This window comes from Saccopteryx leptura, chromosome 1 (assembly GCF_036850995.1).
Source record: "Saccopteryx leptura isolate mSacLep1 chromosome 1, mSacLep1_pri_phased_curated, whole genome shotgun sequence".
Lineage (NCBI taxonomy): Eukaryota > Metazoa > Chordata > Mammalia > Chiroptera > Emballonuridae > Saccopteryx > Saccopteryx leptura.
Genome location: NC_089503.1, coordinates 296,124,298 through 296,146,012, shown reverse-complemented (window position 1 = coordinate 296,146,012; position 21,715 = coordinate 296,124,298). Strand labels below are relative to the sequence as shown.

Here is a 21,715-nt window from a genome sequence, read left to right as displayed (position 1 = left end):
GACCTTTGGACTCAAAACAGTGACCATGGGATCATGTCTACGATCCCACACTCAAGCTCACAACCTCGGGGTTTCGAACCTGGGTCCTTGGCCTTCCAGGTCAGCGCTCTATCCATGGTGCCACTACCTGGTCAGGTGTAGCAGATTTTCTTGAATTAAAATCTACAGAACCGTAATACAGATAAAAGCACTTTTAGTCTAAATGTTTGTTATTACTATATAGTGTAGTGTTTTATTATATGATTTTATAGTATTACTGTAATTTTATCATGTTATAATTTATAACTTAAACAAGAATAAGTCTTCTAATGGGCACATTTATAGTAGTGATTATATATTTAGTAAGTCTTAATACCAAATTTATTTCAGTATTTTGTTTAGGCTAGCAGTGCTGAGAGAATCCTAATTCACATAGATAAAAAATGTAATGAGTTGTAGACTGCATTTGCAGTCTAAATACAGAAAAAGGGCAATGGTGTTGGGATTGAGAGACCAAGTCAGACATATCTGGATAAAAATATGTTAATTTGGCAGTCCAAGTGTTGATGGCCTTTATCTTAGTAAAACTTAGTAAAAAAAAATATTTTTAGTGGTTATTAATTTAAAATGTGTATGCATATAAAATCAAACATCTATAGCACTGTATTATGTCTTTGTAACCCTAGAGTTCTGTGAAAGTTTGAAAAGCACTTCTAATGTCTGTATACTCCTTTCATACTGTTTTTTTAGGTCTCTGGTTCCTAAAATAGATGCTCAGAAAATGCATTGTAATAAATGCAATGTTAAAATGTGATGCTGATTTTCTGCTTTATCCTTTAGGGCACCAGTGTCTTGTCACCTGGACTTCACATAGGAATAATAATTATACTGGCAATAATGATCTATAAAAAGTCAGCAACTAATGTGTTTGAAAAGCATCCTTGCCTTTATACCCTAATGTTTGGATGTGTCTTTGCTAAAGTCTCACAAAAATTGGTGGTAAGAAATTATTTCATGATTCATACTTGGTCCTCAACCACAGAGCTGGAAACTATTTCATATAATGGGTAGGTTTTTTTGTGGTATTATCATCACAATAACACAAATAGTTACCTATTTGTCTTCCAAGTAAAGTTGTGAATGAGTTAATCTCATATTCAGGGTGACAGATTCTTTTAATTATTTATTAAGCTATCATTATCAATTATAACTTTCTGATAACAGGAAATTTAAGTATTTGAAAATTTAATAAGCTACTCAGTCATCAATCATGACTTTGAATTTTAGAGTATTTCTATATCAAATGTGAGATTAAGTGGTCTCTTTATTCTTAATAGTAAGTTAAAGTTATCAGTTCTAAAAGCTAAAATGTTTAAAATTTAACAATTATTTTATTTCTTTTATAGATAGCTCACATGACTAAAAGTGAACTTTATCTTCAAGACACTGTCTTTTTTGGCCCAGGTCTTTTATTTTTAGACCAGTACTTTAATAATTTTGTAAACGAATATGTCATTCTATGGATAGCAATGGTAAGTTCTTTTCTAAGATTTTATTTTAACAGATGTCAGATAACACTATGCTTGAGTCATTTCAGTGAAATATCAGGTATTACCACTAGTCTATACAGTAAATGTTTCTGTAAAATGACTTTTAAGCTGTGAATTGTTTTTTATTGAGTATAGAATGGCCCACATATCTGGAGATCTTACTTCCAACAACCTAAGTCCTTAAAAATACAACTGTATCTAAGAACAACTGTATTTTCCTCCTCCCCAAAAATACATAATACAAAGATGTCAAAAATTACTTTACTCTTCCAAAGGACTATAATACTTATTAGTATCTGATTTTTACTTAATCAAGCTTGTTAGAATTATTCTGAGTAGAGCCGGTAACAGGTAAATTAGATGGAGTTAGTGTTAGCTAAGGTGAGCACTTATTCCATCAATAACTGTCAGCTAATATTAAGGAAATGAAACAGAACAGTTTTACCAAGTACAGGACTCTGGGATCACTTTGTGGTAGAAGTAAACAACTATATATCTGTATATCCCTTGAGGATAGTGCATAATTTATGATGATGACTCTCATCAAGCAAAGGTTAAATTCTCATTGATCACATCCTGCTTAAGGAAGTGATATGGATAATACTTATGTTCAAAATATTCATTATTCAAAATGATTATATAGAATTCTGTTGCTTTAGCCATCAAAGGAAAGGAAAATCATTGCTGGTATACTTAATCACAAAAGTAGATAAAAGAAGTATTATACTTTCTATTTTATTGAGACATCATTATGGTTGATATTCAGTTACGGTGGTTTTGAACAATTCTGCTATATTTTTCCCTACTTTTGGCCCTCACTGGCCTTCAGCAAATATTTAGAGTAATATATAAACACATATTAAAAGTGTGCAGAGGCCCTGGCTGGTTGGCTCAGTGGTCAAGCATCGGTCCGGCGTGCAGAAGTCCCGGGTTCGATTCCCGGCCAGGGCACACAGGAGAAGCGCCCATCTGCTTCTCCACCCCTCCCCCTCTCCTTCCTCTCTGTCTCTCTCTTCCCCTCCCGCAGCCAAGGCTCCATTGGAGCAAAGATGGCCTGGGCGCTGGGGATGGCTCCTTGGCCTCTGCCCCAGGCGCTAAAGTGGCTCTGGTTGCAACAGAGCCACGCCCCGCAGGGGCAGAGCATCGCCCCCTGGTGGGCAGAGCTTCGCCCCCCGGTGGGCGTGCCGGGTGGATCCCGGTGGGGCGCATGCGGAAGTCTGAGTGTCTCTCCCCGTTTCTAGCTTCAGAAAAATACAAAAAAAAAAAAAAGAAAAAAAAAAAAAGTGTGCTGAAAGAAACCCTGTAGTGAATCTTTTGATAATTGAATAATCTCACCCTATTTGTTAGATTTAGGCACTAAAAAAACTCCATCTCTTCTGTGCAGGAATGACTGAGGTGCATCTGATAATTCTTTATACTGGGTTCTGGAGTAAATTTAATAATATCCATTCCTGGCCCATACAAATGTCTTCCATTCTTCAAATGGTGGTAGGATCCTTGAAAAATTTTTAGGCAATATTCTAAAAAATGTTTGCAGATCAGAATAATTTTAATTTTCTGTCCACTTTAAATAATTTTAGAACTCTATAAAACAGTCTAAATTTTAGAAATAGAGTTATTCAAAATATCTGAAAATTTAATGTAGGGTTTCTTTTAGTGAACTTAAATATTACCAGACAGAATTGTTAAACATAATGAAAATACCAGGTGTTATTTTCTTTTTTTTTTTTTTTGTATTTTTCCGAAGCCAGAAACAGGGAAGCAGTCAGACAGACTCCTGCGTGCGTCGGACCGGGATCCACCTGGCACACCCACCAGGGGGCAATGCTCTGCCCATCCTGGGCGTCGCTTTTTTGCGACCAGAGGGCGCGGTGCTCTGCCCATCTGGGGCGTTGCTCTGTTGCGACCAGAGCCACTCTAGCGCCTGAGGCAGAGGCCACAGAGCTATCCTCAGCTCCCGGGCCAACTTTGCTCCAATGGAGCCTTGGCTGCCGGAGGGGAAGAGAGAGACAGAGAGGAAGGAGAGGGGGAGGGGTGGAGAAGCAGATGGACGCTTCTCCTGTGTGCCCTGGGTGGGAATTGAACCCGGGACTCCTGCACGCCAGGCCGACGCTCTACCACTGAGCCAACTGGTCAGGGCCTAGGTGTTATTTTCTAATAAATGAGTTGACTTGGCTTACACTGGTGAGGAAATTCAATTTTCCTTTAAAACATGATGTGGACCTAACAAAAGACACGTGCCCTTTGGCATCCTTAGAAAAAAGGTTCGTGTTTCAGAAATAAAAGGGTCACATGAATTTTTCAAGTAAATGACAGGAAGTTTTTTCTCTCATAAGTGAGAATTCCCTCTCTACTAGCAGAGCTGTGTGGCTCCTTTTTCTGAAAGGAAGCATTTGCCCCTGGTCCTTAGGAAAATTTTTAGTGTGCTTTCCTCAGTTTTTTACACATCACAATTTTGTATATGCCTCCCCTCAACTATGATTTTTTTTATTTTTTTTTTGGTCTTGCAAAACTTTGAGGGAGCCTCGCAAGGGACACCCACCTTACTTCTATAGGCCTTTACTTTCTTGTAATTAAAAGGAGTAAGAAATGTGTATGACAGAACGATAGCTCCTTCTAGTAGAAATTTGTGGCTTTGTTGCAAAGTAGAAAATTGAAAGACTGTGGAGTCAAGACTCTCACTTCCAGCTTTTGTATTTTAATCTAGGCTTTTACAGCTGTGCCTCAGATTATAAATTGTGAAATACCCTACATGTTCCAGAGGACTATGAGGTCCAAATATGAAATATATAGAAGTACTCTAAAATGTAATACACTGCTCACAAAAATTCGGTTATTTTATCACTTCATATTCATTTTGAAATATCCCCTAATTTTTGGTATAGAAATTTCATTTAAGGTTTGAAACTGGGGGTGGGAAGGCAGAAAAATAGCTGTTGCTTCAGAAGAGACAGACCATAATCCGGTTTATATTTTCTTTCTTGCTTCTAAAGGTCATTTCTTCATTTGATATGATGATGTACTTTAGTGCTTTGTGCCTTCAAATTTCAAGATACCTTCATATAAATATCTTCAAGATTTCATGTCATCAAGCACCTGAACAGGTTTACAAGCATATTGACTAATAGCCCAAGGAAAAGAGGAGAAGCAGTTAGGGGAACCTAAAAGTGAAGGAAATCCCCTTTTGCAGGAGGCTAGTATACTATCAAATAAGGTTATGTTTGAATATAAAATATTAAGTCCTATAGATTCCATTGTCTGTTTCAGTTGTGAAGTTATTATTAATGTATCAACATTTTTTACCAGATATTCTCAGAGTTAATATAATCTATAAATTAGAAACAAAACATTTCAATTTTTTAAGGGTAAGAAAGGGAACCTCCATAGTTCTCAGTAGCAATGTCTTTATCTCAGAAATCCTTATAGACACTCAGGATTTTCATTGATTCATAACATTGTATAAATGCATGGATTATAATACTTTAGTGCCATGATGGCAAACCTTTTTATAAAAACCACCCACTTTTGCAGTGCTGGTCAACCTGGTCCCTCCCGCCCATTAGTGGGCATTCCAGCTTTCATGGTGGGCCAATCGTGGTGCTGTTTGGTTGCTCCACTACCGCCCACCATGAAAGCTGGAAGCCCACTAGTGGGCAGGAGGGACTAGGTTGACCAGCACTGCAAAAGTGGGCGGTTTTTATAAAAAGGTCGTCAGCACGGCTCTAGTGAGTCAAATGTTATTTTTCTATTAGCCATTTTCAAAAGAGGTATATTAATTATTATCATATAAAAGGAAATACTTGGTTTAGTACACCAACTATAAAAGGGCTACTGGAATTTTCCTTGATTTGTATTAAGTAAAAGCAATTTTGTCTTACTAGTTCAGAAAAACAAATGAATCTTTACAGTGAGAGTAACTTGTTTCCTGATATTGAGTTAAAATTTCATTGTCACAAAAAAGTGGACATTAAACATCCCTTTATGAAAAATAAGACTACTTAAAGGACAGTTGATATAAGAAAATAATTTATTAAAATAAGGCAAAAATATCTTCCCTTTAGAACATCAGCCAAAGTTGCTACAACTTATTTCATTTGAGGTAAAAAGGGGTAAGTATCAATTATTCAACCACTAAGTACATTATGTACTGATTATCTTTCTATTCTCACTTAAAAGTATTAATAGTGTTCACTGTAAATAACAGAACTACCACAAGGCTCTTTGGTGATCCAAATCCTCAGACTCGCTCTTACCCACAGTTCTATTGACCTGTGTTTTCAACTGTTGATCCATGGACGATCTGCCAGAAATTTCATGCCCGTCCATAAGAGTTAACCACCCTGATGTTGTATGAAGATTATAGACCCAGTGATCTTAAGTCAGACTCACTTATTCTGAGGATGATTTCTGCCTTAGCAGTCCCCAAAATAATTCTATTTTCACCAGTCCCCAAGTATAAAAATGTTGAAAACCACTCCTATAGACCATAAGCCATAGAATAAAATGATAAAAATAAGGGAGTAACAAAAATGTACTATATCTTAAGACAATGAAAAACGTTGATAGATATTCCTTAAAGGAAAAAATACATATTTATGTGAATTAAGCATACAGAAAAACTCTAGTGTACTTATTTTGCCTCCATAACAATTGGTAAACTCAAATAAGGACCTTCTTAGAAACTTTAGTACTTAAGATTTATATTCCAACATATACTTGGACTTAAAAGGAAATTGCTTTACAAAATACAGAAATTTAAGAAGTAAACTATCCCCCTAATATCAGGTTTGTGTTAATAGTAGAGAACTAATTTCTTCCTCTATAAGCTATCAGTTAGAAAAAGAGAATCAGTGTGGATTTGTTTTAAAATATTTTGAAAACCTTAAAACTAATATAAAGGTGGGTTATAGAGGCAAAAATTAGAATTTAAACCAAGGAAAAAACAGGAGAAAATCACTTCTCCCCTCCCAATGGGCATATTTGGGGGGGGGGGGGGAGGCATATTTTTGTCTTGAATGACTCAATGAAAGCAACTTGAGCAAGAAATAGTTAAGTTTAACTGACTTATTTAAAACAGATCCTGGTGGCCCTGGCCAGTTGGCTCAGTGGTAGAGCGTCGGCCTGGCGTGCAGGAGTCCCGGGTTCAATTCCCAGCCAGGGCACACAGGAGAAGTGCCCATCTGCTTCTCCACCCCTCCCCTTCTCCTTCCTCTCTCTCTTCCCCTCCCGCAGCCGAGGCTCCATTGGAGCAAAGTTGGCCCGGGAGCTGAGGATGGCTCTGTGGCCTCTGCCTCAGGTGTTAGAATGGCTCTGGTTGCAGCAGAGCATCGCCCCCTGGTGGGCATGCCGGGTGGATCCCGGTCGGGCGCATGCAGGAGTCTGCCTCCCTGTTTCCAACTTAAGAAAAATACAAAAAAATATATAAATAAATAAAAATAAAACAGATCCTGGTGCATGCAGGAGTCTGTCTGTCTCTCTCCTCCTGACTCCTCTCCTCCTGACTCCTGCATGCACCTGGATGGGGATCTACCTGGCAACCCCCAGTCTGGGGCCAGACTCACAACGTAGTTATTTTTACTGCCCGAGACAGAGGCTCCTGAGAGCCATCCTCAGCACCTGGAGCTATGTGTGAACCAGTAGAGTCATGGCTGCAGGAGGGGGAGAGGAAGAGCAGGAGAGAATGAGAGGGGGAGTGGTGGAGAAGCAGATGGTTGCTTCTCCTGTGTGCCCTGACTGGGAGTCGAACTGGAACATCCACACAACGGGCTGATGCTCTACCATTGAGCCAACCAGCCAGGGCCAGATGTGAAGTACTTAAACCACAAGTAATTAGGTATTTTAATGATATGCTTTTAATCATTACTACAAGCCCAATTAAATAGCATTTTGATGTCTTTGTGGAAATGATAGTCAAAAATCCATATTTTAAAATGTGTATTTATATATCTTACTCAGTTACTTAATGGTTGTTAGCAGTTTTATTCTAAAACACAAACTTAAGTTGCTTTTAATAAATTTCAGTGGACAGATTTCCTTTTGAAATCTTATCATTAGAATTGGTTGTGTAATTTAATATACAAAAGGATATACATATAAAAACATTTTATATTTTTTTCTTAAAGAACAATGTGACTTTATATTCCTGTGCTTTTTACCTTTGGGACTGATACAGATACACTGAATCCAAAACCTGAAAATAAGTCATCTTTGTTGCTAAATTAGACAAGTGTTAGAAGGAAAAATTCACTATTACTATTAAAAAGCAGAAAGCTTGGTATATACAAGTTAGAAATTGCTGCTACTCACATAACTGCTTAGATTTTATTGGGAGGTTAACAGAAAACACTTAAGTGAATGATTAACACAATGTAATATTTTAAACAAGAATTTTTAAACCACTTTAAAGATGTACATGCCTCTTAGCTAATGTTATAATTGTATTATATTACTTAGGTTCAAGTTCTTCCTTCAAAGAATCATCAGAATAACATGGATTGAAGAGACTTTCGAACATTTGCCATCTCCTGTTGCTGCTGTTCATGAAAGGAAATATTAAACATTTGTTTAATTTTTAGATAAGTGTTAAACATATTTCAACAAATAAAATATTTGAATGCTTACATTAATTCTTTTTCAGTTTTTAATATCACAACTTACAGTGTCCATCATAATTTGTTTTTGTAACATAGCCATTTCTTTTTTAAGTTCATTTTGTGCACCAGTAAGTAGAATATCATTATTCTTCTCCAAGTCCTGCATACTCTAAAACATAAAAGGCTAGTTCAGTTATAAACCATGACTTTTCATCTTAGGTTCTAAACTGATACAGTTAACTTTCAAAAGTTGGAATTAAAAAAAATTCAAATAGTGTACATTATTTATTCCAAATAAAAATAGTGTAAGTAATAGATCAAAATCAAAATACCCACTAAAGGATTAAAAAATGTCAAACATGAATCATATTATTAGAGGAGGTATAACAGGAGTGTACTTTGCTCAAAATGATGGGTTAATGAACTGTTAAGGTTTCAATACTGAACATACAGGAGTGAAAAAAGTAGGTTTACAGTTGTTCATATGGAAAATAATACAAGAATAAACTTTCCCATACTCACAACTGTAAATCTATTTTGCGTACTCGTGTAAAAGACTAGATGTCCCAAATAAATAAATACCATAATTATGAAAATTTCTAATAAGCTTTCTAAATAGCAGATTGTAATCTATTTATTATGACTAATAGTCAAGGTGATGAGAATTCATTAGCAGGAATAAAATGACTTGTAGTATACCTCTTCAATTTATGAAAAACAAATATAAATATTTACTATTCATCCAATAAATAATGATCCTAATGCCTACTATGTAAAAAAGTACTACTTTGAGTGCTATGGAGAAATTTAAAAATAAATGATCATTCCCTTATCCCAATGACAAGAAACAACAAAAATAACACAAAATTTTATAATAGGCATGAAAATAACTGCTGTGGCTATGTAGTAGAAAATGGGGATCAATTCCAAATTAGTTGGTAAAAGAATACTATCTCAATAGATAAACAAAAAGGAATTAAAAGTATACAGAAGTCAAATATAATACCCAAGTTCCTAAGTTACATTTAGTGAGAACATTTAGAAGAAATCTTTTGTAGTACTTTATCAAACTTTCCATCAATCAGCAAATGGTTTTTAGGGAGCATTCGAGCAACCTGATTGGAAATACTTTTAAAAATGACTGTGTTTGCCTGACCAGGCGGTGGCGCAGTGGATAGAGCATTGGACTGGGATGCAGAGGACCCAGGTTCGAGACCCCGAGGTCGCCAGCTTGAGTGCGGGCTCATCTGGTTTGAGGAAAAGCCCACCAGCTTGAACCCAAGGTCGCTGGCTCCAGCAAGGGTTTACTCGGTCTGCTGAAGGCCCACAGTCAAGGCACATATGAGAAAGCAATCAATGAACAACTAAGGTGTTGCAACGCACAATGAAAAACTAATGATTGATGCTTCTCCTATCTCTCCGTTCCTGTCTGTCCGTCCCTGTCTATCCCTCTCTCTGACTCACTCTGTCTCTGTAAAAAATAGTAAAAAAAAATGACTGTGTTCAAATATATTACAGTTTTTAAAAAATTTTTTTAAATTTTTTCTGAAGTGAGAAACGGGGAGGCAGAGACAGACTCTCGCATGCGCCTGACTGGGATCCACCTGGCATTCCCACCAGGGGAAATGTTCTACCCATCTGGGCCATTGCTCTGTTGCAACTGGAGCCATTCTAGCACCTGAGGCGGAGGCCATGGAGTCATCCTCAGTGTCCCGGGCCAACTTTGCTCTAATGGAGCCTTGGCTGCGGGAGGGGAAGAGAGAGAAAAAGAAAGGAGAGGGGGAGGGATGGAGAAGCAGATGGGCACTTCTGTGTGCCCTGGCTGGGAATTGAACCTGGGACTTCCACATGCTGGACCTACACTCTACTGCTGAGCCAACCAGCCAAGGCCAAAATATTTCTTAAAATTATTTTACTAGTTTACTCAAAATCCCCATTCTTTTAGAAGAGTGACACCACCCACCGAAAGTTTATTTAGGAGTCCAATGAACTCCTATGAAAAGTCACTAACATACACACGCACACGCACATAAACAAGAGGTCAATTGCACAGACCAAAATTTCTTAATTTGCGTATGTGTCAATAGATAATTCTCAAACCACAAAATTTTAATCCTCAACTGGCTTTTTCATTCTATTATATATGTCTGGGCCATCTCTTACAATTATAAGTTAGCATATAAAGCCACTGTTAGTCATTGTAATAATTCTAAAAGCAAATATGTCATAAAGCACATATATAACACATTTGAAAAAATGTTCAATTTCAATTGGTACTTTCTATTTAACAAACACTGGGGATACAAAGACAAGTAAAAGTCTACCTAGAAATGATTTATGAACTTTCTATTTTCAGTTTAACAGAAAACTATCACTAAGTGCTAATATTAAGTATGAATCTTATGTATAATATGTACATTTTCAGGTAAAATTTCCAATTTACCATTTCCTATTTTGAATAATTCCCACAAAAATATTAGAATCCTAAAGTGGAATACATTTAGTACTTAAAAACAATGAATTCAAAATGGAACATAGTTAATGGTATTTTAAATGCATAAGCAAATGTTTTTCCCTTAAGCTTAGAAAAAATTATCTTCTACCAACATGAACTGTTTTATAAGAATATGTTGTTACCAAGTAAAACAGACCTTTGTGAACTGCTCATGTAATTGTTTGATTGTTTTCAGTCTCTGGTTCTGAACAAGTCTAGATTGTTGAAAAACCTTTTGTTGCTGTTGAAACAAATTCTACAAATGTAAAAGAAAAAATGTGATAACAATTTGAGTCAAGTTTTAACAAAAAAAAGCTTCAATGGAATAGTTTTGATACCTTTAAATTTTTGTTTTAAGTACTATAACAAAATTTAGATATCCATGTTTACCACGAATATAGAGCAATATAATACTACTACCAGTCACCGACTAGGAAATCTTAATACTCAAAATGTGTTAATTCTTGGTGCTTTAAATATTAACACATATGATCCTTCAGATAATCTTGGTCTTTGAGTTCCTTGGCCTACTTTCCACCAATGATTTTTGTCCTCCACCCTACTTTAGCCATTCCCTTACATACTCATACTCTAAAATTTGTCATTACCAATAACTATAACCTCTATATAGTATGAATAATATAGCATGCTACTCTGAACTCTTTTAAATAAACATTAAATATGAACTCATTTAATCCTCCAAGCAACTCTATGAGATAGGTACTCTTATTATCCCCCTTTCAAAAGTGAGGAATCTGAAGCATAAAAAAAAAATTTTCCCAATTCAGATAAATTTGGTTAAACCAAAATGTCATTCCAAACTGTATTTTTCCAGAATACAGACTCTATCCATTACTCATACTGCTTCTCCATATATCCCACTATTCAACCACAACCACTTCATTACTATTCTCTTTAGTACCATAGTTCAATAATCTCTATCCATACCTAAAATCTATTCATCTTACTTTTCACTGTCCCCTATCCCTATTTCCATCTCCTCACATTCCTCTTTCCCAGTGTAAATTCTATAATCAATCATAATTACTCCTTTGCATATAAACCTTGCTCCCTTCTTACTCTGTCACACTTGTTTGGCTAAACCCCAACCCTGGAAACCACAACTCTAGCTACTCTGCCTACATTCTACAGATGATCATAATTGGAGAAAAACCGCACAACTATGGTAACAGGTCTGTTACTTTAAATTATGATCATTAGCCTAAATTGGACCCTTAATACTGCTTTGCAATTATATTTCCTAAGCTGGTCCACTCTCAGGAAAGTATTTTGTACCTTCTCATTTGACCTCAAAAGGCAACATATTTTCCACTCTCTGATGGCTTTTATTCTTTCAATAAAGAAATATAAGCAGTCCAAAGAGAACTTTCAGTATCCCAACACTGTATCTAACCACCCACCTAAATCTCTCTGTGGTCATATACTCTTTCTCTCGTTTTTAAGGATGAACTATCATTGGTTCCTGCTAAGGCCAACTTCTTCACATGCCCCATCCATCCTCAAGAATTCAACTGTCTCCCCTCTTTCTGTTATTTTTTATTTTTCCCTGAAGATTATTCCTATCAGTACATACACATGCCGTTCTCCATTCTTAAAAAAAAAACAACTTCCTTTTCTACTCAAGCTACCACCCAATTTCTTTCCCATTCTTATACTCATTTCAATTGGGTTTTTGCATTCACTAATCCACCAAAATCAGTCTATTCAAGACTGATCAACCCAATTTTTTAAAAATATTGATTTTAGAGAGAGGAGAAAGATGGAGGTGGAACGAGAAGTGTCAACTCATAATTGCTTCACTTTAGTTGTTCATTGCTTTTCATATATATTTGCAAGCCCAGGGTTTCGAACTAGCGACCTCAGCACTGAAGCTTTATCCATGGCACCACCACAGACCAGGCATTTCAGAACCATTCTGATCAACTCCAATGACCTTCACATTGCCAAATCTACATTATCTGGCCTTTAACCGGCATATGAAAAAGTTAATCCTCCTTAAAAGGCTTTCATCATTTTACTTAGAGTGGTTTTCTAATATTAAGCCACTCATACTGTTGTTTTTTTAAGTGAGAGGAGGGGTGATAGACTCCCACATGCACCCTGACTGGGATAGCAACCCCTATCGGGCTGACGCTAGGACCAACTGAGCTATCCTTAGCATCTGGGGCCAACGCTCAAACCAGTTGAGCCACTAGCTATGAGAGGGGAAGAGGGCGAGAAGGGGGAAGAGGGAAGGAAAGAAAAGTAGATGGTCGCTCCTCATGTGTGCCCTAACTGGGGATCAACCCAGGACATCTGCATGCCAGGCCAATGCTCTACCCACTAAGTCAACCAACTAGGGCCTCTCTCTGTCTCTTTTACTGGTTTTTCCTCATCTTCTTCAACTCTAAACATCGAAGTCTAAGGGCCCAGTTCTTAGACTTCTTACATTTACAATCACTCCCTTGGTGATATAATCCAACCTCATGGCTTTAACACTGGCCCTCTTTATGTTGAAAATTCCCAACTTTGTATATTCAACCTGTATATCTTTCCTGAACTTCAGGCACATACCAGGGGCTAACTCCCCCTTGGTATGTTTCATATGCACCTTTTTTTTTTTTTTGTGACAGAGATAGAGAGAGACATAGAGCAACAGGTAGGGACAGACAGGAAGGGAGAGAGAGATGAGAAGCATCAATCTTCGTTGCGGCACCTTAGTTGTTCATTGATTGCTTTCCCATATGTGCCTTGACCAGGGTGCTACAGCAGACCAAGTAACCCCTTGCTCAAGCCAACACCCTTGGGTTCAAGCTGGTGAGCCTTGCTCAAACCAGATGAGCCCGCACTCAAGCTGGCGACCTCCGAGCCTTGAACCTGAGTCCTCTGCTTCCCAGTCTGACCTCTATCCACTGCACCACCACCTGGTCAGGCTCATATGCATCTTTTTCATCTTTTTTTTTTTGCATTTTTCCAAAGCTAGAAACGGGGAGGCAGTCAAACAGACTCCCGCATGTGCCCGACCAGGATCCACCCGGCATGCCCACCAGGGGGCAATGCTCTGCCCCTCCGGGGCGTCGCTCTGTTGCAACCAGAGCCATTCTAGCACCTGAGGCAGAGGCCACAGAGCCATCCTCAGCGCCCGGGCCATCTTTGCTCCAATGGAGCCTTGGCTGCAGGAGGGGAAGAGAGAGACAGAGAGGAAGGAGAGGGGGAGGGGTGGAGAAGCAGATGGGCGCCTCTCCTGTGTGCCCTGGCCGGGAATTGAACCCAGGACTCCTGCACGCCAGGCCGACGCTCTACCACTGAGCCAATTGGCCAGGGTCTCATATGCATCTTAAACCTTACATTTCCTGAGCTGAGCTGATCGACCAATCCTTAGATTTAATATAAATAGCACCTTAGCTCTCATAAGAAATGTGTAATAATTTTATAAACAATGAAAGGATGAATAATGTAGTTATCTTATGTAGGTGGAAGTGACTTCCATCTCCCATAGAAATAGGTAACATAAGAGTAAAACATGTTTTGCTTGACCAGTGATGGCACAGTGGATACAATATTGACCTAGGACACTGAGGTCCCAGGTTTGAAACTACAAGGTCAATGGCTTGAGCACGGGCTCACCAGCTTAAGTGTGGGATCATAGACGTAATCTTATGGTTACTGGCTTGAAGCCCAAGGACATCAGATTGAGCAAGGGGTCACTGGCTCGGCTGGAGCCCCTGGGTCAAGGCACGTATAAGAAGTAATCAATGAACAACTAAAGTGCTGCAACTATGAGTTAATACTTCTCATCTGTCTCCCTTCCTATAGCTCTTTCTAAAAAAAATTTTAAAAAGAGTAAACCATGTTTTGACCATATTGACTTGTTCAATAATGGGCAAACAATTCAAATTGATTAATGGTATTCCTCCAGAGGACTTTTCTGCCAGAGTTACTGAGAAAGACTATCTTAGTTCATTGGGATTACTAAACTTGTAGTTGAGTCTGAGATTACAAGAAGCTATCATGCTTACCACACTGAAAGAGCCTACTAAGAACTGCAAACAGAGCCAAGAGGATTCTATATGAGCAATCCTTCCCCACCCCCATCCATCTATGCCTGAAGCTAAACCACCCCTGGATTTCTTTTATATCAGGGGTTGGAGACCTTTTTGGCTGAGAGAGCCATAAATGCCACATATTTTAAAATGTAATTCTGTGAGAGCCATACAACGACCCATGTATGTTACACATTATCCAATAAAAATTTGGTGTTGCCCTGGAGGACAGCTGTGATTGGCTCCAGCCACCCGCAACCATGAACATGAGCGGTAGGAAATGAATGGGTTGTAATACATAAGAATGTTTTATATTTTTAACATTATTTTTTTTATTAAAGATTTGTCGCCTGACCAGGTGGTGGCGCAGTGGATAGAGTGTCGGACTGGGATGCCTGGGATGCGGAAGGACCCAGGTTCGAGACCCCGAGGTCGCCAGCTTGAGCGCGGGCTCATCTGGCTTGAGCAAAGAGCTCACCAGCTTAAACCCAAGGTCGCTGGCTCCAGCAGGGGGTTACTCGGTCTGCTGAAGGCCCGCGGTCAAGGCACATGTGAGAAAGCAATCAATGAACAACTAAGAAGTCGCAATGCGCAACGAGAAACTGATGATTGATGCTTCTCATCTCTCTCGGTTCCTGTCTGTCTGTCCCTGTCTATCTCTGCCTCTGCAAAAAAAAACCAACAAAAAAACAAAAACAAAAAAAAAGATTTGTCTGCGAGCCAGATGCAACCATCAAAAGAGCCACATCTGGCTCGCGAGCCATAGGTTCCCGACCCGTTTTATATAAACCAATAATCCTTTTGTTGACAAATTTCTATCTCTTGGAACTGAAAGAATCCCAAACAATATAGGAAGCAAACACCATAAACTTTTTATGAGTATGGTATGTGCCTTTACTTGTCTATTTTACCATTAAGCAGAACCAAACATATAGCCAGTAATGAGTAATGGAACCTGGCTAAGTTCTATGGGTTTCCTACAAGGCCAGGCTCTCCATTCCTACTTGACACTTGGATAAATAGATTAATTAATTATAAAGCTAAACATGATACTAACAGCTAGTTTTTCTTCTCGTTCGTCAGCTTTCTGCACATCTATCTCCCATTGCTGAAACAAAGTCAGAAAGTGCTGAGAATATTCCTGATTAAGCTTCTGCCTGTAAAACATGACAACAAATACTGTCATACTTCATAACAGTATGAAAAAAATTCAAAACAAAATTGACTTTACATAATTTATACTATAAGTAAAAAAATAAAAGCACTTGAAAATTTCAGATACGAAACCAAGTAAAACTGATTCCCGAAGTATTTATTCTATCCAGCTAACAGAAAAGCCCTCTCGCATGAAAACTAAGAAAATTTTATTAACATAAAATTTCTAGAAACTGCATTTTACTGCTAAGCAGTTTATTTTTCATTTTCTCCTACTGAATATGGGTTCTGATATGTAGATTCAATGAAATTATTATATTTACCATGTAAGATTTCAAGTAGACATATTTCAATTAATTTTTTTCCCATTTTGGTATAATGATTTTATACAAAAGAATAGTTCCTTCAGCTTAAATACATATACAAATTATTTACAGTATAAGATTGCTCTTTTACACTGCTAAGCAGTTAGTTGACTATCACAAGTTTAATGGTTTTATGACATTTACTTTTTATTCAGCCAGTATATTTCTATAACAAATACAAATTACCTTTAGAACAAAAACCTCTCAATTTTTATTTAAAAGGGGGTAAAGGCCCTGGCCGGTTGGCTCAGCGGTAGAGCGTCGGCCTGACGTGTGGGGGACCCCGGTTTGATTCCTGGCCAGGGCACATAGGAGAGGCGCCCATTTGCTTCTCCACCCCCCCACCCCCCCCACCCCCCCACCCCCCGTCCCGTCCTTCCTCTCTGTCTCTCTCTTCCCCTCCCGCAGCCAAGGCTCCATTGGAGCAAAGATGGCCTGGGCGCTGGGGATGGCTCCTTGGCCTCTGCCCCAGGCACTAGAGTGGCTCTGGTCGCAGCAGAGCGACGCCCCAGAGGGGCAGAGCGTCGCCCCTGGTGGGTGTGCCGGGTGGATCCCCGCCGGGCGCATGCGGGAGTCTGTCTGACTGTCTCTCCCCGTTTCCAGCTTCAGAAAAATACAAAAAAAAAATAAAAAATAAAAAAAAAAATAAAAGGGGGTAAAGATCACTTTTATTTTCTTTCTAGGAAATATATTTCAACTCTGTACAGGAGTGAGATTAGAAAACAATTAAGCCAAATATATTTTTTACTGGAAACCCGAAACAAATATAATAGTATTTTTCATAACTTGCATTAATAAATACTATGAAATGATAAAAATGTTGTGGCTGTGAAAGAACCAACAACCATACCTTTGATCTTTTTGGGTTTTCCAAATATGTTCAATTTTCTCATTACTGGTTTTGAGAGAAGCCTTGGTATACATTGCTAGTCTCTTTTTCTTTGCAAGAATGGCACTGCTAATGCCAGCTATATTGAAAATAGATATTCATTGAAATGTAATATTGAAGAAAATTACATATTTTCCCACATATTGAAATAAATACAGGTAAAGTTGGTTCAACAATTTCAGGACATTTAAAGTTAAATTTTAAAACACGCATATCAAAAAGCAAGATTATCTGCTTTTTTCCTGAGAAAAAACTTTTAGTTACTAGTATCCTAATTCTAATTTTCCTAGCTAGAGATTGAAATTTATAGATGATTAAAAAGAATAAAAAGAAAAAAATGGTCTCAAGTACAGACTTTAATTTCCTCATGAGAAAACACAAAAGCTATAGCCAGACCAGGTAGTGCCACAGTGGATAGAGCGTGGGACTGAGATGCGGAAGACCCAGGTTCAAGACCCCAAGGTCGCCAGCTTGAGCGTAGGCTCATCTGGTTTGAGCAAAAGCTCACGAGCTTGGACCTAAGGTCGCTGGCTTGAGCAAGGGGTTACTCGGTCTGCTGAAGGCCCGCGGTCAAGGCACATATGAGAAAGCAATCAATGAACAACTAAGGTGTCTCAACGAAAAACTAATAATTGATGCTTCTCATCTCTCTCCATTTCTGTCTGTCCCTATCTGTCCCTCTCTCTGTCTCTGTAAAAAGGAAAAAAAAAAAAAAAGAAAACACAAAGGCTATAATTTCTAAATTCATAAATATTCTACAACTGAAGCAATACATTTAGATGAATTATTGTTAGAATTCATTATATGAAACATAGAAAACTATTTTTAAAACTCCAAAAATGATGAAAATAGTTTAATCAGAGAATAAGAAAATTATTTTTAAAAATGTGGTGCAGTGGATAGAGCATCAGACTGGGATGTAGAAGACCCAGGTTCGAGACCCTGACGTTGCCAGCTTGAGCTCGAGCTCATCTGGTTTGAGCAAGGCTCACCAGCTTGACCCCAAGGTCGATGGCTCCAGCAAGGGGTTACTCGGTCTGCTGAAGGCCCACGGTCAAGGCATATATGAGAAAGCAATCAATGAACAACTAAGCAGTTGCAACGCACAACAAAAAGCTAATGATTGATGCTTCTCATCTCTCCGTTCCTATCTGTCCCCGTCTATCCCTCTCTCTGACTCTCTCTCTCTGTCTCTATAAAAAGAAAAATAAAAAATAAATAAATAAAAAATAAAGGAACTACTCAAAAACGATTTAAAAAAAATGTAGTCAGTGATACTCTAAGCATATAATTTACTAAGTTAGACAAAGACCAAGCAATGAAAAATCATAATTTAAGTAAGTATCTACATAAATTCATTTAAGAACCCTTTGACTACTTCCATGGAGCTTTTTATAGCACATTTTAATCCAAAGTACTTAAAAATTTTAAATACTTAAATAATGCTTTGCTAAACATATTTATATGGATCCACTACCAATAGTTACTTTTTCAGTAACCAAGAAGCTAATTATATAAATATTCTGTATTTCCAATATCCATCAGTAACAATATATAAAATTGCAAAACAAGCATTTTGCCACCACAAAATAGAGCAAAACTTTCAAAAAAGACTTGATTGTATGAATAAGCAATATAGCAAAGCCAAATATTGATTCTTTTTTGAGTACTATATCCCCTAACATAGTTAATTGACATTTGACAAACCATTTAAAGTTTATGAACTTTTAAATATCTTACTAGCTAGCAAGGCTGTTTTTTAACTACATAGTTTTAAAATGTAAGAATAACAAAGAGTTATTTTAAAGGCTTCAATCTACATGGCCCCTGCTAAAGAACATTACAAAGGAATGTCATAGAAAATAACCAAACGAGAAAATGGAAAACTGACATACATATATACAGATGTGTATGTGTGTATCACTTAGCCTGTGGAAGAGTGTGCAGAAGTTCATTCAAAGAGAGGCAGAGAGTTTTCCCATCCAGTTTGTCTTGAAATTCCACAGTCCTTTAAATTCACACATGTGTAAAATAAAAACACTATTCTAGTACTCATCCTTGTTAGTACCATTTGCACTCTTTACATCAACAACTGGAAAAAGTTAAGGGAATCTATGAAGCTGAATCATGTAGTATACTTACGGAAAATCAAATCTATGAGATCAAGGCATTAAATGAGTCTTGAATATACTGATTATCATACAAGTTGTTTTCTTTAAATATAAGTACCTCTTAAAACTTACCTCCAAATTTTTCCAGCATATTCTGTACTTCATCCCTGTGAAATTACATTTTAAAACTTTTAATTAAGGATCCATAAAATACCATGTTTGTTTTAGAAGAAATATCATACACCTAGTATTTTACATATAAACTCATTGGACAATCAAAGTAGACTTTATTCTTAAAGTACTTTATCTAACAGGCAAAAATTATTTTGAACACATTACCCCATGTTTTCAACTATTTCTGCATAAGTCCTTTTTTTCCCAGGTTTATCCATTGCTGGAGTCTTCGCTGCATTGACAATAAAAAAAAATACAAACATTTTTGAAATAGAGTATCTGGTAGTTTTTAATGAAGTAATATCTTAATTTTGAGGTCTTTTAGGCTTTTTACCAACATAATTAAAGGACATACGAAAATGCAGTATGTCTCTGCAGGTCAGGGAGAATTAAGACAAGATCCGGGACCATTTTAAAGGAACAATTTTGCAAGTTTTCTTGTGTTAATGTCATAGTAAGCCAAGTACTATGCAAAGGCAAGAGATGTATATAAGTTACTCTAACTCCAAATGAGAAACATGAGGGGCATTAAAATGCCTGACAACATTTCACTACTGTTTAAAATGCAGTGAGTTCGACATGAATGAACCACAGGGCACGGTCACTGCACAGAGTCAGAAATACTGTACCGTCGGCGACATCCTCCTCCGAACCACTCAGACTCTTTCTATCTTCTTGATCAAAGTCAAGGGCTCTTACAACCTGCTTCTCCGCCGTCTTCCCCGACTTCCCGGGATGACTTCTTCGAGAGGGCATCCTGTTCAGGTGTTTTCTGACTTTTAACATACACATCTCTCAAACCAGTTCCTGCGTTTCCATCTCAACGTGAAGTCACGGCTGACAGGACCGGCCATGGGCATGCTGTCCGCCCCGCGCGGCCCGTCGCGCTCCGCCCGCCACTCTCCCCGCCCCGACGCCTCGCCCTCACCCCCTCGCCGGCCTCACCCCCTCGCCGGCCTCACCGCCTCGCCGCCCCGGGCCCTCGCCCTCACCCCCTCGCCAGCCTCACCCCCTCGCCCTCACCCCCTCGCCGCCCCGGGCCCTCGCCCTCACCCCCTCGCTGCCCTCACCCCCTCGCCGGCCTCACCCCCTCGCCGCCCAGGGGCCTCACCCTCACCCCCTCGCCGCCCCGGGGCCTCACCCTCACCCCCTCGCCAGCCTCACCCCCTCGCCCTCACCCCCTCGCCGCCCCGGGCCCTCGCCCTCACCCCCTCGCTGCCCTCACCCCCTCGCCGGCCTCACCCCCTCGCCGCCCAGGGGCCTCACCCTCACCCCCTCGCCGCCCCGGGGCCTCACCCTCACCCCCTCGCCAGCCTCACCCCCTCGCCCTCACCCCCTCGCCGCCCCGGGCCCTCGCCCTCACCCCCTCGCTGCCCTCACCCCCTCGCCGGCCTCACCCCCTCGCCGCCCCGGGGCCTCACCCTCACCCCCTCGCCAGCCTCACCCCCTCGCCCTCACCCCCTCGCCGCCCCGGGCCCTCGCCCTCACCCCCTCGCTGCCCTCACCCCCTCGCCGGCCTCACCCCCTCGCCGGCCTCACCCCCTCGCCGGCCGGGGGCCTCACCCTCACCCCCACCCCCTCGCCGCCCCGGGCCCTCACCGGCCTCACCCCCTTGCCGCCCCGGGCCCTCGCCCTCACCCCCTCGCTGCCCTCACCCCCTCGCCAGCCTCACCCCCTCGCCGGCCGGGGGCCTCACCCTCACCCCCACCCCCTCGCCGCCCCGGGCCCTCACCGGCCTCACCCCCTCGCCGCCCCGGGGCCTCACCCTCACCCCCACCCCCTCGCCGCCCCGGGCCCTCGCCGGCCTCACCCCCTCGCCGGCCTCACCCCCTCGCCGCCCCGGGCCCTCGCCGGCCTCACCCCCTCGCCGGCCTCACCCCCTCGCCGCCCTGGGCCCCCTCGCAAGTTCAAGGCCCTGACTTTATTTTCCTGTCACAAGCCTCAGATGGAACCAATGAGAAAGGTTTACCTTACAGACCAAAAGTAACCTCTGCCTCAGACTCTCGCCTTGGACAAACTTCTACCTTCCAAACACCTGAAAAAAATCCAGTGGCCGAGGACCACAATTACAGGTCTCCAATGGGTGTCCCCGGCACCTCGAGCCTCCCCAACCCTAGCTCCTCACGCGAGGTACCAGCTTCGCTACCGCGACGCTCCTCTGAGGTAACTCGGAATTCGAGCAGGAAAAAGCCAGCCTCGCCTCTCCCAGGAGTATTTCTGATTGGTCGCAGCGCGCATGCGTGCAGTGAACCGCGGGGCTCCGCCCCTACGTGTGACCTATGGCGAGACTGCCAATCCTGAACACCTTGCAGGGCCGCAACTTGTAGCTAATATGATTGAAGCCTGTTGCTTTCCAGTTCCT

General features: G+C 40.2%; 3 protein-coding genes across 14 annotated transcripts in view; 2 read left to right on the top strand and 1 right to left on the bottom strand.

The window, feature by feature from the left end:
• CHPT1 (choline phosphotransferase 1) overlaps nucleotides 1-8,155 on the top strand; it is a 37,706-nt gene extending 29,551 nt beyond the window's left edge. For 2 of the 6 annotated variants that reach the window (XM_066356621.1, XM_066356583.1), the window contains 4 exons: nucleotides 820-978; nucleotides 1,386-1,511; nucleotides 4,523-4,633; nucleotides 7,983-8,155. In XM_066356621.1, the coding sequence (XP_066212718.1) occupies nucleotides 820-978; nucleotides 1,386-1,511; nucleotides 4,523-4,633; nucleotides 7,983-8,027 (441 nt within the window). In that variant the 3' untranslated portion in view covers nucleotides 8,028-8,155. Of the gene's footprint in view, nucleotides 1-819; nucleotides 979-1,385; nucleotides 1,512-4,522; nucleotides 4,744-5,590; nucleotides 5,639-7,982 lie in introns of all 6 variants that reach the window. The other 4 variants (XM_066356590.1, XR_010747843.1, XR_010747844.1 and 1 more) reach the window with 4 other exon arrangements.
• SYCP3 (synaptonemal complex protein 3) lies at nucleotides 8,009-21,497 on the bottom strand. Of its 7 annotated transcripts, none has more exons than XM_066356680.1 (8): nucleotides 19,983-20,239; nucleotides 19,519-19,585; nucleotides 19,312-19,346; nucleotides 17,030-17,147; nucleotides 15,717-15,816; nucleotides 10,774-10,872; nucleotides 8,187-8,291; nucleotides 8,009-8,062 (listed from the first exon to the last, which is right to left on the bottom strand). In XM_066356680.1, exons 1-8 carry the CDS (start codon nucleotides 20,143-20,145, stop codon nucleotides 8,009-8,011), a joined length of 741 nt encoding a protein of 246 aa, XP_066212777.1. In that variant the 5' UTR covers nucleotides 20,146-20,239. The 7 variants fall into 7 exon arrangements, with proteins under 7 accessions (XP_066212777.1, XP_066212755.1, XP_066212737.1 ...); XM_066356658.1 differs by lacking the exon at nucleotides 8,009-8,062 and adding an exon at nucleotides 21,274-21,497 and having other exon boundaries at nucleotides 8,149-8,291; nucleotides 19,983-20,110; XM_066356640.1 differs by lacking the exon at nucleotides 8,009-8,062 and adding an exon at nucleotides 21,323-21,497 and having other exon boundaries at nucleotides 8,149-8,291; nucleotides 19,983-20,129.
• LOC136388380 (uncharacterized) lies at nucleotides 20,206-21,654 on the top strand. Its single transcript, XM_066360266.1, has one exon. It carries the CDS (start codon nucleotides 20,206-20,208, stop codon nucleotides 21,652-21,654), a length of 1,449 nt encoding a protein of 482 aa, XP_066216363.1.
• Nucleotides 21,655-21,715: the final 61 nt, after the last annotated feature.

Coding starts and splice junctions, on each gene's coding strand:
- LOC136388380 (XM_066360266.1), top strand. CDS start 20,206: ATGGGCATGCTGTCCGCCCCGCGCGGCCCGTCGCGCTCCGCCCGCCAC.
- SYCP3 (XM_066356680.1), bottom strand. CDS start 20,145: ATGTGTATGTTAAAAGTCAGAAAACACCTGAACAGGATGCCCTCTCGA. Junction 19,586..19,982: donor GGAGGAGGATGTCGCCGACG/GTACAGTATTTC, acceptor TTGTCAATGCAG/CGAAGACTCCAGCAATGGAT. Junction 8,063..8,186: donor AACAAATTATGATGGACACT/GTAAGTTGTGAT, acceptor TTTCATGAACAG/CAGCAACAGGAGATGGCAAA.